Below are 18,049 nucleotides of genomic sequence, written 5' to 3' on the forward strand. Positions count from 1 at the left end.
TTATAACCTCTAACTGAATTAATCTTGCTTATGGCAGTTAACTCGGTTAATTATTTCCCCAATGCGTGCATTTACGAACTGTTGGGTTTCTGCTAGGGTTGGTAATGAATATTCGTATATTCGTCATTAAGAATTTATTCGAATAAAAATCCAAGCCTAATGAATAATTGTTCTTGTCCCGCACATTATGAGAACTACATCTTCAGGTATCTTGCGGACTGACAGTGAATCGACTGCGCACACGTCTTACCCCAGAACATGTGAATATGTTGATTTTCATGAACAAGAACACATAGATGGGCCTGTGATAGGTAATGTATGCCCAGGCAATCCATGTAGGCAGTTGTTTAATAGCCTGATGTTTCTCAGAGCCTACAGTAGGCTAGCCTGTAAGGTAGCTATAGGCTACATCTCGCTAATAAGTTGCCATGACTGTCAGTTTAAAACAATCATCTAATTTGGCATGAAGTCATGTTTTATTATTATTCTTTTGTATTTGTGTCCAGTCTGATGACCAGTCAACTTCGCTCATAGTTTTACGTTAAGTAGTGTAGGCTAAGTTAAAACTCAATTGTCAAATAATTAGGCTGCCGCCAGCGTCGGGAAGCCTGACGTTTAAAAGGATGGATGTAAGTCATTAGACCGTGTTTATTTCTTTTTAAAATTATTTTCCAATGTTATTATTATTTGTTCATTTTTCAAATGAATATTTGAATAATTGTTCAATAACGTTATGAATATTCGAACATGAAAACTCCTGTAAAGTCCCATCCCTACTATATGTTAATGTTGTGCTCACTTGTTACTGCACGCAAGACGTGCACAGCTGGGATATCAGGTTTGAAATAACTGTGCTATGGATTTGAAGTCATATCGCTCAGCCCTAACACACAGTAACGATGACTTCATTCCCAAACCAGTATAACTTTAAAGAACATTTTATTGGGGCAGAAAGGGTTTTACTGTGACACAATAAAAACGTTGAGTCTAATCGCCCTTGAGCATTACCTTTGTAGAGGTTCTTGGGCAGCTGGCAGGTGTGGCCGCAGCCGTTGGAGCAGCACTTTTTCACCCCCGAACATTCTCCATCCTCCTCGCAGCTCTCCACGCAGGCGGCCGCGAAGCCGCTGGCCTTCTCCGGGGCGGGACAGTCGCCCTGCTTCACGCCCTCCACCGACTTCAGGAACTCGCAGCTCGTGAGACACTCGTAGTGCTTCTTGGGAAAGAGAGGCTGAGGAGAGGGGGAACGGTGACGAGGAGGAGGAGGTGGAGGGAGGAAGGAAGGAAGGAAAAATACATGTCAGATGCTTTTTAAGACCAACCTGCCTGGCTGCAAACAGGCAGCTCTGTGAGCTAACAGGGATTGTCCTATTTACATTTCAGCTCATGACTCACTGGAGCGGTGAGCACATTGAGCAGCTTTGATTTATCCTCCTAGAGAGAGTGTGTGTATGTGTGTCATTACAGTGCAAAAAGAGTTACTTCACACTGCTCCTAAAGTTTCCCCCCTTATTGAATTTTTCCACTAAGTCTGAGGGGCTCAAACACTCTCGAAGTCTGAGGCAACCACGGGTATTTGTGGTAGTGACATACCTCACATAAATCCTGGCACTGGTTTTCCTTCAGGTCCCAGGATTCCTTGCAGGGCTCCAGGCACTGTGAAAAGGAGAAGGGTGTCAGTTCTTCAAAGAGCCAGCCACATGAAAGGGTTCGCTGCAGCGGAGATGCTGCTCCTCTCTGAGCTGGAGCGCTGGCTGCCTGACAGGCACCTCACTCAGCCACTCCCCCCCCCCCCCCCAACGTCCACAACAGCCACTCACACTTTTGTTTTGTTCCAAATGCCATACCGTCACGAACTATCCTCTACAAAAGCAAACACAGGGCACAGTGGTTGTCCATTGTGAGCAGACAGGTATACACTTGCCTCCCTGTGTCTAGAAACCTACTGATGCTTTGCTTTTGCTTCAAGATTCAAGATTTTTATTATCAAATGCACAACAATAACATTGAGAAGTCGCTGGCAATGAAATGCTTGAGTCACAGGCTCTCTTCTAGCGATGCTCAAGTAATTACAACCAAAAAAAAATTTAATTGATATAGTATAAAATAGAATATAGGTGTGGGCCCTGAAATTCCTGCTCCATGCCTCAGCACTACTATCCTCCGCTGCTCTCTGTGCCTCACTCCCATCCTGCCACTTCTCCTGCTCACGTCTGGGCCTGATACACTCTGGCACCGGCACTAAACACCCTTCTCTTAACCGCGCCGAACAGAGAGCGTTTAATAAATGATACACTTGGTTTAATGTTCTTGGGATTCCCTTTTTTTCAAACACGTGGAACAGATTTACTGAATGCTTGGCACGGGCCCGGGATGAAAGAAAGCCCTCAGTGTGAGTGCAGCGCGGAGTCATTTCGCCAAACATAATGGGATGATAAAAAATGTTGAATGAAAGTTTTACCAATCGAGTCGAACTCCGCTCGCCTTAAATGCAGGAGCTCACCCTGAACGAATCAAATTCAGCAAAAAGCCGGCGTAATGTAACACAAAAAAGTCCATGCATGTCCAATAGAATCAGGCGTAGCTCTGCCACAGGAAAAGGGGAATGTGTCGCGATGGGGGCTGAAATGAGCCGGGGTCTCGTGCGCTCCTGTAGCTGGCCACTGAGAGCGTGGGTGCGAAAGAGAAGAGCAAGTTCACTCAAACAGACAAACCGCTGCCAGGCTGCTTCTGTGCTGTAGTGGGAGCAGCCAAAACCACACCAACCAGAAACCTGCCAAAGTCACTTATTCAGCTCCGTTTCTCATAGACTCCTGCACCAGCTACAGCACTACAGCTACATCCGCACGACTCCGTTTTCATTTGGAAACCCAAACTCTTCTACGAAAGCGCCTGGCGACTACACTTGAGAGTTTAAGAGCCGAGAAAACAGAGAAGTTTGCAAACACTGCCAGCCCCGGTTTAGGGTACATTCACAAATCTGCTAATGCACCTAGCAAACAATTTCACAGGTCACCAAAGTTGAACTGAAGTTCGCGTCTGAAATATTTAGGAATGTGTGAATGGGCCCTTAGTGAAAAACTACAGGACTGCATTTTAGTCTGGACGCACAGAAACAGAGAATACTTGGAATTATTGACGAATCTGCTCATAATCGCTCCCTGATTGGCTCATGTCATTTGCTGATTCATCAGTCTGTCTTTGCACCGACTGCTTACATAGCTCTTTCTGCAGCCTGTGTGCACGAGTGGTCATGTGATGTGAGTTTTCAGGCGTGTCAGTATGGACAGAGATTGATCGTTTTATTTTGAAAAATGTAGTACTATGGATGTAGCCAATACGACAAGTACATTAAGAGCACATTCATCTCCAGTCATTGTCTGGTACAGTCCACAATGTTGCTCAGTGAGAGGTGGACACAAGGAGAGAGCCGATATGGAGATCGGGCGTCAGAGGAGCATCGATTTTGGCAGGAAGAATAAAAAAGAAATATTATCAGAACAATCTGCAGTGTTATGCAAGGTGGAGTGGTTAAATGAGGGCGCCTACTGTAGAGTGTGTTCAACACAGAGCTGATGTAAGACATTTCACATCTCAGTCAGGGGGCCAGAGCTGTATTTATGACTCTTTAATTCACTCATTAGACAGCTCTGTCATTATTATGCCATTGCCAGTGAAAAGTTTATTTGCTTTTTATGGAGTGCAGTGGACGGCCGCATCATGAAACATAAACCTTGCTTCTGGAGGAACATGCTGCAATCACGGCCGTAACACACGCCTGCCAGAGCCCAATTACACTCGGCTTATTCAGCTTCGCTGCCGCTGCCCAGCCTCGTCTCCGGCAGCCGAGATCCCTGTGTGGACTCGGTGTTGAGTGTTTAACTGTCGGCTCAGAGAAGGGAGGAGGAGGTTGGGAAAAGGGGTATTTGCTTAATTACTTCGCGGCAGTATAGACATCACCACGGTGTTATAAAAAGTGAAGTGTCGGAGGACAAAATGGGACACCTCGGAGGGGGGGGGGGGGGGGTGACCTCACATCATTAATTCTGTTCTCAGTTGTGTCCACTGAGAGTTAAAGCTAAGGACGTGGACGGGCAGTAGCAAGAACCTCAGCACTGCGGCCTCACGAGAGCAAAGTGCAGAAGCAACAGGGACTTGAGGCAGTAGCTGTGCCGTGCACCAGTGTCTAAAGGACACTCTGCCAGTAGACGCACATGTTAAAGCCCCCAAATCCCTTCTACAAATCACTGAACATACACACATAAGCCCGGGGATCAAGCTCATTTTACTCATTGAAAGATCTTGTGTGCGCGGACTGAATGCATTCCAATGGCTTTCCCTGAGGATGAGTCTCTTTCTGGTTCAACACAATCACAACGGCACAAGTGAAAATAGAACCGGCGTTACCTCGAGATGCCGGGGCTTGCGTGCCAACCGGCATGAGTTAACACAGCACACTGCGTACCAGGGACATTACAACACAGATCAGAACGCTGGCTGTGTGTTAAGTGTCGTCTCATCCCCGCGGCCCCAGATTCTGAGGGAGGAAGGTCCAAAATGCCACGAACTGCTGCAGGAGCAGTTGAAAAAAAACACTATCCCGAGAGTTGCTTTTGCTAAACGATCGGATATTTCGCACTCTTAAGAAAACTCTGAGTCTTTCTCTGTAAGGCAGTGATAGTTCCCTGCAGGTGTGCTGAAACCTGACAATCTGTCATCGTCTCTCCCGAGCCACACCCACAACCTGACATTTCAGCAGGGAAGAGGAGGACCGACGACAGATGTCTTGCCAAAGCAAATAGGACGACTGGATATAATTACAAAGGTGCTCTCATCAATCAAATCCCTGATTCCTATTAACACAGCTTGGCGCTCCGTCTATAACCTAAGGACCGATGCTGCCAGAGACATGATCAGGAAAGGGCGATGGCATACTTTCTAAAAGCTTTCTTGAAATTCTATGTACACATGCAGATACACACCCTTATCATCCAGAATCTACTTTTTTTTCAAAAACCTGACATTAGCCTTTGGCAAGCTACAATTATACCAATTAGGAGCTAATTGCGATAAACTAAGAAAAGCAAAACCACTTCCAAACCATACAACTTACTCCATGAGTAAATTGCACAACATTTTTTAAATAATCAATGGGAACAGGTGAGGGGACATCCGCAGCATAACAGTGAATATTGGTAGTTTAACGTCCTCTAACATTGTCATATCTATGTGAGTAAAGCGTTTTTTAGACATTAACGCCACAAAATGTCCAGAAAAATTGGGTCTGCACATTTGCCTTTCGGAGAGAATGCAGGAGAAGATTGTGAGTTCTGCTGCAGAAATCTGTTTTTTCTTCACAGCACATCGACACTGACATTGGCCCTTCTCCTCAAAAGCTCTTGGATCTCTTTGTCTTTCCAAGTTGACGTCTTCGTCTGCATCCCCTCATTTTCAACCCGAGATTTTTGTATTTTTGTGTTTTTTCCACTTTTGTGTCGGTTGCGTGTTAGAAACATCATCAACAAGCCCAATCGCTTGCTGTGAATTCTGTATTCTCGCCTGGGCTCACTTACACATTTCCCTTGGGGTCTGGCAGGAAAAGGTCCGGAACAACTGACTCTGACATTTGCGTTGTCACGTACAGCCCCTTTGTAATATTACGGAGAAAATGTTCGGACTTCACTTCAAGTCTGAAAGCAGCTTATCTGACTTCCAAGAACTAGGCTGGGAAACACACCCACCCTGGAACAGGGGTAGAGAAAGTAGAGTAGAGAACATAATTGAGCTGGACAGTGTATCGGGAGGGTTTGGGTGCCAAAGTCTGGGTCTCCCCTCAAGTGAATCTCCCATGCTGGTAACACAGCTACCATCTGTTTGAATAGCATAATGCATCTAATTATCCTCCGTGATGTTAACATATTTCTTGGCAAATTCCACTTTCAAAAAGACTCAAATTCTTTTGCTCTGTGATATAAACAAGCAGCAAAAGGGCCGTTTCTATGGCCTCGGATCTGTTCGTCTCTGTTCGGCTGATTTCCCCTTTGTCCTCTTATCTTCCAGCCCAATAGTGACACATTCTGCATGGGTAAGTAGGAACATCCATAGCACTCTTTCACTCCCCATTTCACGCAGTAATAAAACGCAGCAGTTGTTACTCTGGGGCACCCTGAAAGGCATTCTGTGGGGGCCGATGAGAGAGTCGCGGGCTGAATGGCGGCCAACGCCACAGCCCATCTTCAGTTTGTCATGGCTGGGGACGGGGTTTGGGGGGGGTGAAGCTGGGGGAGGAAAAGGGAAGTGGTGAGGGGGGGTTTCTGTGCATAAAACACCCTTTCTCCATCATAGAAGCGTGGTTATTTCCACCTATCGTAAAAAAAACGAACTGCCTCTGACTGAGGGGTTGGAACAACATAAACTATGAAAATGTGCGTAGATAAAATGTCATGCAATTGTTATTCTTTGAGTTAATGAAGCATGAAGTGCTACCAGTCAGGATCCCCCCCCCCCCCCCCCCCCGGGCTCAATAATACACACTGTGTACAAAATAAAAGACAGGGCCGTAATTCATGCTGATAACAGATGACATTACCCCGTACTGTCGAACATATTTTTACAGTCACAGGCTGATGTGAGACATCTATGACAGATACTGCTGTTATGTAAATTAAATTCTGACTGACACAAAACATGTGGGTACCTGTGCTTTTTTTCCTGCATCTACGCACTCTGCTGAAACTTGGCCGTCTCTAGTGCGTTCTCTCGGGGTCAGCCCAATGTTCCCACAGCCATATGTTCCCACATTTCTAAGGATTTTTTTTCACTGACAATTTTGAAAATTAGGCTCTATGTTCACACAGACCTATGTTCCCACAGCCCTATGTTCCCACATTTCTAAGAATTTTTTTTCACTGACAATTTTGAAAATTAGGCCCTATGTTCCCACAGACCTATGTTCCCACAGACCTATGTTCCCACAGACCTGTGTTCCCAGATTTATTTTGACAAATTAGTCCCGATGTTCCCACAGCCCTATGTTCCCACATTTCTAGAATTTTCCGAAAATTAGGGTTAGGGTTAGCGGTGTTGAGCTCAGGAGAGTTTAGGGTTAGGGTTAGCGGTATTGAGCTCAGGAGAGTTTAGGGTTAGGGTTAGCGGTATTGAGCTCAGGAGAGTTTAGGGTTAGGGTTAGGGTTAGCCGTGTTGAGATCAAGAGAGTTTAGGGTTACGGTTAGGGTTCACCAGCTACGGAATGGTGAATCCTTAACTACCAGGCAGGGGTAGAAAATTGGGAACTGTAGGAACATAGGGCCTAATTTTGTAAGGAATATTAGAAATGTGGGAACATAGGGCTGTGGGAACATTGGGCTGTGGGAACATAGGCACGCTCCCGTTCTCTCCCTCATTCTCCCAAGCTCAAGAGATGACATCTTTGAGCTGAAATTCATGGACGGCGTCCCTTACAGCGGGCGTGAAGCTCAGGCGGTGTCAACAGATATTTACAAGGTGCCTTTGCCGGCCCTCGAGACGGAGCCGCAGCTTTCGCCTCCTCCAGGAGACAGATATGAAGGGATCTGTGTTGTTGATCACACACATTGTAAATCTCACACCCCCACCCCCCCCAATCTCATTGAGTTACGGCGACTTTCTGCTGCCCTGGCGCTTTTCGCACTCCCGGTGACCGGACTCAATTATTCCAGCTGCTCTCTGCTCAGATCTATCGACCCATCCGGTGAGGGAGTCGTTTCGGGCTCCGCTCCCTTCTCTATTAAAACAGCCACTTACTCCCAGTATTCACTCTCTATTTCACTTTGGTTCAGGCTATCGTCGGCCAGCTCGACATCCAAAGTTTCTCCTCGCCTCTTATCTCCTCTCCGCTCCCATTTCTTCAACCCTGCCTCTCATTCCCCTCCCTTCACTGTCAGACCATGTCGTCTCTAATCCAGATCAATTTTGAAACTCATCTTTTCCCCTCTAGTTTGGCTTTCTGTCTGCGCTAAGCCGGCGTGTTCATGCTCAGAGAGTGGACGCTTTCCAAAACACCTTCCAAAGTAGATACATTTGAAAACAGCGGGCTCATGTTGCGGCGCGGACAAAGAATGAGCTTTTTTATCACGTGATAAATCTTTCACAAACACAGCCAAGGCGCTTTCGCTCGCCAGAGGTGTTACGTGGCTGTGTTCCTGTGGTTTCCCAACGTCTTCCAGTGACCCTGTGTGTGGTCACAGCTGATAGAACACCAATGCAACACAGGTGATGCCACTGACACGTGTTTTGAAGACTAAAAGTCTAAATCAGAACGGACGTGTGTTTAATGAAATATGAAAATCACAGACTCAGAGTCTCAATGGATGTTTTGCAGACCGGATTTGAGTTCAAGGCTTTACGCAAATTCGAATTTAGACGGAGTGAAAGAAAAGGTGGAGCTGAGTTACTAAAGCAAACATCAGCACCACCATGACTGTACGGAAGCGATCACACCCCACACACATCTGATGTTTTATCAAACAAGATTCATCTTTTGTTCTGATGATTCAACAGGGAGAGTTTCATGTCTCTTTGAAGTTCTGCCACCGCTCCCCAGCACAGTCTGCCCAAAATATACACTTCAGTTACACAACACAGGGAATTTATGACCTTCAACTCAAACTCATTTATTCATCTAGACTGTTTTGTGCATTTGACATAGCAGAATTATCATTATTGATTATGTGTTAATAAATATACAGTATATATGCCATACATAATTTATTTGTACACAATACAAAAGTATGTAAGTGACCGTGAGGTGTGTTTGGGCCTTATGAGACATCAAATAAACAAAAGAGGTACTACATGATCAGACATGAGCTGAACTGCGGACATTTTCCTGAAATGATCTGGAGGGGCTGTTTGTGAGTCAGTTGCTCTGGATATTTTCCAGAACTTGTCCTGCCGGCCTCCCAGTTAAATGCCCTAAAACGTCCCAGTGAGCCCATGTGAGAATACAGCAGGCAAATGTCACAGCAAGTGAATAGGCGCAAAACATTAAAACGCAGATGAAGATGTTAACTTCGAAAGACAACGAGATTCGAGAGGTTTGGTGATAAAAGCCGACACTGTAAACAAACAAACAGTATTTCCCCAAAAGAATTTATACATCATGTCCCGTCTTCTGGGTGCTCTACCCAGACGCCACTCCTGCGGAATATTCAATAATTCCTGCTTTTTCATCTGACTATGTGAAAAGCAAACTCTAAAATATGTCTGGACCCAATTTGCGGGAGATTTTCTGGAGGTCATGTCAAAAAACAGCTAAAATTCTTATAGTGCTGCAACTGATGATTATTTTCATTATCTTATATCCTGCTGATTAGTTTTTCAATTTCGAATTTCTTCTGTAAACGTTAAAATATTGAATGTGTTGTAATTTTCCCTAGCCCAAGGCTATAATTTTAGACTCCTTGCAGGGTTTCCCCCAAAAAACTTGCTAAGCCTGGTGGTAGGGCTGCTAGAAGGCACCCGCGGGGGGGGGGTGGGTTGAGTCGGATTTTGAGCTGGACACCATTGTTTCTTATACTCTAAACATGTTGCACTTTGTTTAATATGCACACCTAACTTTTTTATTTTGATAAGGGGTTAAATAGATACTTTGATATCTTTTTGAGTTGCACTGCTGACTTAACTTATAAGCCCTCTTTTTTATTTATTTTTATCACGTTGGAGTTGCTAGTTTAAACCTACAGTTTTGCACTTTAATATTTTAGCCTTTGTTTACATTTTGTTTTGTGCTGCATTATATGGTGACATACAGTTTGTTGTTATCAAAATAAAATTAACTGAATTGAAATGGTCAATTTGATTTTTTGGGAGGAAAATTAATCGTTTAGATTAATCGACTAATCGATAAAATAGTCGTCAGATTAATCGATAGAAAAATAGTCGTTAGTGGCAGCCCTACTTAATATTTAAAAAAATTCAAGTTTGCTGTGAACATAGCAGTCAGGCCTCTTATTTCAGAAACAATGAACCGTAACAGTTTGGTTACCAATAAAAGATAAGCGTACTACTTCTTACAGACAAGCAACAAAATAACAAACAAACAAAATACACAGGCAAGTGTCGGCCTAATTTGAAATAAATTAAACACAGAACTTTGTAGGGCTATTTGAGTCCTCCTCATATTTGTGGAAAATGTATGAAATAAGAAGTACCCTATTTTTAAATAAATAAAACCAAATAGCTGCAGCCTAATCGTGTAACGGACTAGGTTTATGTTTATGTTCGGTTTTGACTTATGTTCAGTAAAACACTGTGTTGAAGGAGCGTTCTGATGTCTGAGGATCAGTGAAGGCGACGTATGTTCAGTAAAACACTGTGTTAAAGGAGCATTCTGTTGTCCGAGGGTCAGTGAAGGCGTCTGGGTGGGACATGTGACTGTTTGGACTAATAGGATGGTTGCTTGGGGATCGGGTCCATGTCTGTGATCGGGGCTCAATGAGGAAGTGAAGTGTTGTTGATGTGCGCGAGTGACGGATTTTTTTTTTTTTTTTAAATAAAAAAAACATGCGACGCTTAGCCTGGCGGGGGGGGGGGGGAGTAAGGCCTGGCGGCCCGCCAGGCCTATACAGCACTGGGGGAAACCCTGCCTTGCTTCAAATTTAATTGGTCAGCCATGTATTCACAACAACCCTTATTTCTTCAGTGTGGTAGAAGGCCAGACCATTAAACGTGAAAGAGGAAGGGAAATAAGAGAATTTATATCCTATTAAAATTAATTGTGAATGGCTACTAACGTTTTGAACAGAATCTGAAAACACGAATGAATAAAAAACTTTTTTAATTTTACCACAACAAAGTGGACATGTCTCAGCATCCTCTGTTCGTCACTTGTTCCCCTTCTCACCCGGCGTTCTTAGGATAAAAAGCCACAACAAGGGTCACTAGCCTCTGTGGTTTCCTGTTTTCTCCCTCATTCTCATTCGGGGCACATGCTCTTCTCCAAACTGCTTCACACAATCCACAGGCGGCTGGATTTCAACCCAAATCCATAACCCTTCAAAGTCTATTATTTTAGACTGAAAATGTGTAACACGCCTGAAACCCTCATAGCTGCTTTTCAGTTGATTCCCATTGAGACTTCCATTGCAGGTTAAACAGGATGAAATAAATTTGATCAAGTGTCGGAGTGAGTGTAAAATCATATGCTAGCTAGTCTTTCCAACGAGCCATTAAGTTCTGAAGGATTGTAAAAAATATAGCGAGTAAATCAGGAAAGCGATATCCCCCCACTGAACACACACAGTATTAAACTCAACCCAACGTGACCTCACGGTGTGTTTAGCACATTAGATATTGTGTGTTTTATGTCTGTGCTGCCGTGGATCAGCACAGGTGGGTGTACAGCTGACGGAGAGCTGGATCAGATCGAATAGATTAAGTGGAGCTGCAACCGTACACACAGCAAGCTCACACAAGTGCTGACAAACATCCCATCAGGTTTTCTAATGAGAGGATGGCTGCTTATCTAAATACCACACTTATCTTATAACTGATCAGAAAGGAGAGATTTTAATGTTGTAACTGTACTAAAGCTGATGGAAGTCAGTAAAGCTGCTTTCGGACATGAACTGCAGGAAATTTCAGGACCCCATTTTCCGAATATTTCGCTTCTTACAAATGAAGAACGCACCAGATTGATCGGGTCAGATGTGTTTACAACTTCAAGAAAATGTCCGAAACATTCAGGCAAGGAGCAGCACCTGGGTAGATCATTAAGGAAGCAGGACACGGCGTACAAAAACATTGTCACTGATCGTCGAGAAGAACCTAAAACTCGTTGTCTTTCCAAGTTGACGTCTTCGTCAGCATCTTCTACGTGTATAGCACCTAATTTTCATCCTGAGGTATTTGCACTCTTCCAGTTTTGTGTCTGTCTGGTGTTAGAAACTCAATGGGTTCACAAGGACATTTTACTTAAGGATCTGACAGGAAAAGTACCGGAGAGTGTCCAGAGCAACTGACTCGGACGTTTGCTTTCTCACATACGGCCCCTCTGGGAAATTTAAGGAAAATGTCCAGAGTTCACTGTGTGTCTTAAAGTGATGATGCTTCCAAGGGGACAAGATAAAAGTTGTTATAATACGGTTTTTGTTTCAGATAAACTTATACCGCAGTGGTTGCCGTGGGGTTTTCTCTTTCTCTGCAAACTAAAAGACAAACCCACACATCTTACTGTATTGCTGTTTTCACAGCGAGGAGACAACAATTACTGCATGTCAGTGCCCGTGCAGCTCATTTGTTCCCAGAGCTGAAGACTTGGAGGCACATGATGCCCGCATGGGATCCAGGTGGTCTATTTCTGTGTGTTTGTGCATGTTTGTGTAGGTGTAGAGCAAATTGGTGAATATCTGCTCTCAGTCTCCATGAAGGTGCCTGTAACCATATGTAAATAAAGCATTACAATATTTTCTTTAAATGTAAATTTTGGTTTTGATATACAGTGCTGCCAGCTACTTTGTATTATCAGTAATACAAGTCATACAAATAATTCTAAATGTGCTAATTTTAATTCAGAGCAAGAGCTGATACAGTCTTCTTGAGTTTCCCGTATTTCCAAATCTCCAAGTGTTTTACAGCCCTGAGAGAGGACACCAGATCCCAACGCTGCCTGTGTCGTAATTCCTTCATATTTACAACCAAGCAAAACATCGTAGCAGTCCAGCTATTCCAGGGTGAGCTGAAATGTATACGGCTAAAGACTCTATTTTGTTTCTCAGTGCCGGGCTCGGAGACGGTGAGTAACCTAGCAGGTGGTGTCACAGGCATTCTCCGAGCATTACTTTAATTATTAATTTAAATGCAGTTGAGGGCGCAGACAACAAAGAGCTGAAAAGGAATCGCTTGGCAGAAAGTGAGAAGAAAAAGAGGAGGAGCAGGAGGGGCAGTGCATGAATTATACATTTACCCCACAATCAGAGGTGCCTGCCTTATTTATGAGCAAAAAAAAAAAACTAAAAAAAGAAGCCCACACAGCTCCGCTAGGATTGTTCTTTGTCTGCTGTGGAATGCAATAGCAGTTCACTTAATACTTAATGACTCTGAAGTTTCACCCAGACACCCCGCCCCAGCCCGCAAAAACACACACACACACACACACACTGATGCCCCGTTCCCCTGAGAGCGCTCTCTCTCTCTCTCTCTCTCTCTCTCTCTCTTAGAGGTCCTTTGCCATCGAATGCCGTTGTCCTCCGCAGTGACAACATTACTGTAACTGGATCTCCAGTTATCACCTACCTCTGGGCTCGGTTTACATTGCATGACTATTAGACTCAACAGGATGTATCCATCATGTGGGGTCAGATGGGTGATAAAGGGGCCTTTCACTGCGTGTGACGTGCCATGGGAAAGCCAAACCCTCCCGCTCCCTGAAAACTCAAAAAAATCAGATCTGCCCCAACCCCATGATTTACAGTGTTTACTCCCACACCGTCGCACTGAGTAATGTTCTGATGACAGATGCATCGGAGCGGAGATGAATAGTTGATCACATGATGGAGCGCTTCCTCGGTGGGAATTATATTTATTCTAACTGTCTGTAAAGCTGATTTATAGCGACAATAATGAAGTCGCGTTTTTCCGTGCCGACGATGAAAAATGCATTTGTTGTCGTGGCCATGCCAGTCAACATGCAGGCCGGGCAGACGGTAAACAAGATGCTGTCCCAATCCCCCCCTCATCTCCCATGCAACAGGACCTGGAGATTCTGCCTCAATGTAGGCCAACAACACGAAAACACCACACGGCGCGGAGGGGAGGAAAGCCGTCCTAATCCCGTGCTGCAGTCACATTCCACCACTATCTCCACATGTTTATCTGAGTCTCAGAAACACTTGAAATTCACTAATCCTACTTGCCCTCTCCAGCCTGCACTAAACCGCCCCAGCTCCTCACGCCGGTGGTTACTGTCAGTTGCTTTGAATTGCAACACGTCCAGATTGAGAAATACACTGGATTAGCTGGAGGTGATGTTTGATTTCCCTTTTATGTGCTTTTCAAACGCTGCAAACAAAGGGCTTCACGAAGAGAGGGCAAACCTGGGCAAGTAAAGAGTTTTTTTGATTTACGCTACTGCTTTAGGGAATCAACAAAAAGACAAAAAGAAGGAGGTGTCTGGAAAGCTTAAGTATAAATTACTCAACTGAAACAGTCAGCCTCGAGTTGGAGGCTAAGAGATCCGTCAATCACTGCGTGCGTCTTTGACACAAATTCTGGGTTTTTCCAACGTTCTGAAATTATCATTCACACACACAATCTGTAGGATTTATCTGCAGCTTTGAGTAACGCAGGAATAAATTGATAAGCCCACATCTACTAAGCACATCAGCTTTAAGATTCTTACATTCTAATCTGCCCTGAGTCGACGTGACCGTTGGCGCGATTAGTTCGGTAACGATATATTAACGCAGACGACGAATAAAGCGACAGAATGAATTCTTGTTTCTGGCCTATCAACGCGTGAGCTCGGGAAGGAAAAGGTCAAGTCAACACGACGTGTACGACGTAGTCCACGGCGCTCAGCCAATCCAAACTCAGATTGAGAATAAACACTCGGATGAAGGCAGATTGTCGGAAAGAGGATTTCACATCCGCTTTGATTACGTTAATCTTTCAAGAAAATTAAATCCCCTCTGACAGTGAGAAGATGTTAAATCTGCGAAGGGTTGATTATCTGAGAAAATTAAATAAAAATTAATTTAAATGGCCACTGTTTAAAAGCCCCCTATGCTCTGTGTGATCCGTAAAAAACACAAGTCGGTGAATGTGAAGTGGATTTCATCGCGACATCACTTCAGAGAGAAGCTTTTACTGTGGAAAAAGTCTCAACTGCTGCTGCACTGCCTCCTCTCCTGTGGCCACATCTTTTTTTTTTTTTTTGCTGTAGGGGGTTTTCATCCTCTGCCACCCACCATGTGAATAATGAGCTCTACAGATAGCAGCCAATGAAGCGACCCCCCCTCTGGCCAATGAAACTTAACAACCATGTCCAGATCAGGTCCTTCCTGCTGGGACTGACCAGCCCTGCCTCACACTCCTCCGCCACCCACACACCCGCACAGACACAAACACTCACACTGCCTCCAACTAGATAAAATAAAAAGGCTCCAGTGACGTCTCCACGTGATCTCCATCACCTCAGAATTCTTCCTTATCTCATCCCCTAGGAAAATCAATCTCCAAACTGGCCTCGGACTGTTTTCTCTAATTTTACACTCTGCTCGGCTTCTACGACCGACAGGCTCTCCAGACGCTTCCCCACCCGACAGATTGATTTCTAGTGCAACGTGCTTTGAGGTGTTGGTGCCGGTAATGTGGCTAACACGGGGAGGTGAGACGGACGTCTGGCCTCAACGTGACCAAAAGGTGCCGCTTTGAAGTCTCTCTAAAGCGCCTAACAGCCCCGGCCGTGCCCCGCCATAAACTACCGACCAGCACCCACTTTATCACGGCCTCAAAAACACACCACCTTTACCGCCGTAGAATAAGATGACCACACAAAAGTCTTGTAAAAACAAGCACAGACACACTTTGAAAAGCTGTGAGCGAAAGTGCTGTGAAAGCGTAGGTGTTCACATTTTGTTGTTATTTAGGAAAATGAAGAACGAGTTATGCTTTAAAAACGGTTCAGTTTACCCTGAAATAAAAAAGAACAAGTGATGGGGGGGGGGACATTTTATTTTGCTGCGTGAACATGTGGGGGTTGGTGGGTGTGTGGTGTGATGTGGGGGGAGGTTGACAGTGGGCTTTGAAAGACACTTTTGAATGAGACATAGTAGCATTCCTGCGATTGTTATTCAGGCCAAAAAGAAAAAAAAACCTCCAAAGCTTCCAACATGTGAAGACGAAGGCACATGGAATCCCTGAAAAAAAAAGAGCAAACACTTCTTATTCTTGTGCTGGTATGTGCAGCTCGGGGTGGGATTGGTAGGAGACGGCGCTCAAAAGAGCCACCTGGGACATGGGAGAGATCTATGAAAGACATCCAGACAATGTTGCTTTGCAAAGACACAAAAAAAAAAGAAACTGCACACACTCTCGATAAATGAATTGCAAAGACTCGGCAGGTTCAGACGAGACATCCAACTTCCAAATGATGTTTCATTACAGGCTTGTGCAGCTGAGTAAAGTCACCTTTTCACTGCGAGATCATTGAGATTCATAGAGATCTGTCTCAGTGGAAGGGAAAAAAAGTGCACTGATTTCTGTGAAAGATCCAGGTAATTTGCTGTGATTACAACAAAAAATAAAGTTACAAATTCTCCCTCGGAAATTATAAGTGATGGGAGCCTTCCAATGACTCACCGCAGGCCTAGCTACTCAGACACGATGTCCTTCTTTCCCTTCCCCGAGAGAAGTTTAGAGTAATGAAGTGCACTGCTTTGTTGCAGGCGGGACTTTCGCTACCTTCATTTAACCCCCAGCACTTGATTTGGAGCTTGGATCGCACCCTTGGGGAAAGCCAACCCTGCTAAGTATCAGCACTGCTCCGAATGTGGAAAAGACCTTTGGCTGCTTCTGCAAGCTCTGCCATGCATATATGCACCGAATCTACTTTCTTTGCACCGGCAGGGGAAAAAAAAGAAGAGAGAGAACACCCTGGAGTTTTATTAAAAAACTTTCATGGAAACACGTCCAAGGCTTCTCGAGAAGGGAGCTCTTAACAGTGTGAGAGACAAAGTGACAATAGTTCATAGAAATGCGTTCTGTCTGTTTTTCCCGGCGTCTCCCTTGCTGAATGGAGCTGGTCCAGTGTTATGGGATGATAATGACTCCCCGGCTCTCAAAATGCCACCACGCTCTGCTCTGCGCTGGGCCGAGGGCAAGCAGGTTAATTACCATGACAATGGGGGACACAGAGAGGGGGGCCGGCTCTGGACACCGCATACGAAATGACCGGCGCGACTTTCTCATCACAAATGGGGAACAGGGGGCTTTGCTTTCCCTAAAAACGCAGGACAGATGGACGAGGGGGGTCACAGGATCTTTGTCTATATTATTAGGCACCCCCCCGCCCGCCACACATTTTCTCCAGCCCCCAGTGGCCCTTTAACGGAGCGCTGGGGTGGACAGGCCTTCTGCCCTAACGCACTCCCAGGGAGCCGCCGCCTTTGTCTCTCTGTTTGACTGCGTGCTGTTCATGAAGTGAAGAGGCTAATCAGTGGCTGTGGAGACTATTCACAGGGAACCACTGTACACCATGGGCCCATTTGGTACAATTGTCCAAGGAGAACACAATAGCGCTGTGTTTTGACACACTACACACAGGCCCCTAAGTGTGCACTCGAGCGACTGATGTGAATGTGAAGTGTGGCGATGTTTGCTACCAAAATATTGACTTCTGGCTTTCGAATTAAGCCTCGACATGGTGCGCCGCTCTGCATCCTGAGTGGCTGGACCAAAAGCTGGGACACAATCAAATTCATTAAATTCAGAGAGCCCTTGAAACTGTAGTTGCAACGACAGAACGGCAAGAGCGAAGCAGTTGAACAGCAGCAGCAGCAGCACGGGCATGTCATTATTCTTGACATCAAATCCAGCCTTGTGTATTTACAGGCTGCAAGTCGGATAAAGAAGTGCGCACTGACATGCTTGTTATAGCAGAGAGAACAAGAAGCCCATTAAAGAGGTTTTTGGACATTTCAGTTTCAGCAACGTTAGCTGGTTGATTATGAAAACAGTATGCCGTGCTCAGACTCGCAGCCAGCGAAAGCCTTATTCAAACATAAAACTCTGCCGAATGACAGGGGGGGGGGGCGACTAGAGCCAAGAGTCGGTGTTGGCCATCACAGTGGAAAGGAGGTTTCACAGCATCATGGTGAAAACAAAGGAGGTTTGCCTTCCTGAGAGTCTTTACACTAACACTGACAGATACTGATTCATAGGAAATGTTAGGAAAGATGTTTTTATAGCTCATATTTAGTTTAGGAGACACTCAGACAATCCTGAGTGTGCATTCAACTTCATGGTGCACAGCTTAAAGAGTTTAGCTCTCATTCATTGATTGTGCATTTGC

At 44.9% G+C, this 18,049-nt stretch overlaps 1 protein-coding gene across 1 annotated transcript in view; it reads right to left on the reverse strand.

Annotated features, from left to right (window-relative positions):
* Positions 1-18,049, reverse strand: part of LOC133021843 (anosmin-1) — a 44,636-nt gene that overhangs the window by 18,308 nt on the left and 8,279 nt on the right. The window contains exons 3-4 of the mRNA XM_061088837.1: positions 1,594-1,656; positions 1,009-1,231 (exon numbers count right to left, since the gene is read on the reverse strand). Coding sequence (XP_060944820.1) covers positions 1,009-1,231; positions 1,594-1,656 — 286 coding nt within the window. The remainder of the gene's footprint in view (positions 1-1,008; positions 1,232-1,593; positions 1,657-18,049) is intronic.

The sequence above is a fragment of the Limanda limanda genome, chromosome 16 (genome assembly GCF_963576545.1).
Source record: "Limanda limanda chromosome 16, fLimLim1.1, whole genome shotgun sequence".
Lineage (NCBI taxonomy): Eukaryota > Metazoa > Chordata > Actinopteri > Pleuronectiformes > Pleuronectidae > Limanda > Limanda limanda.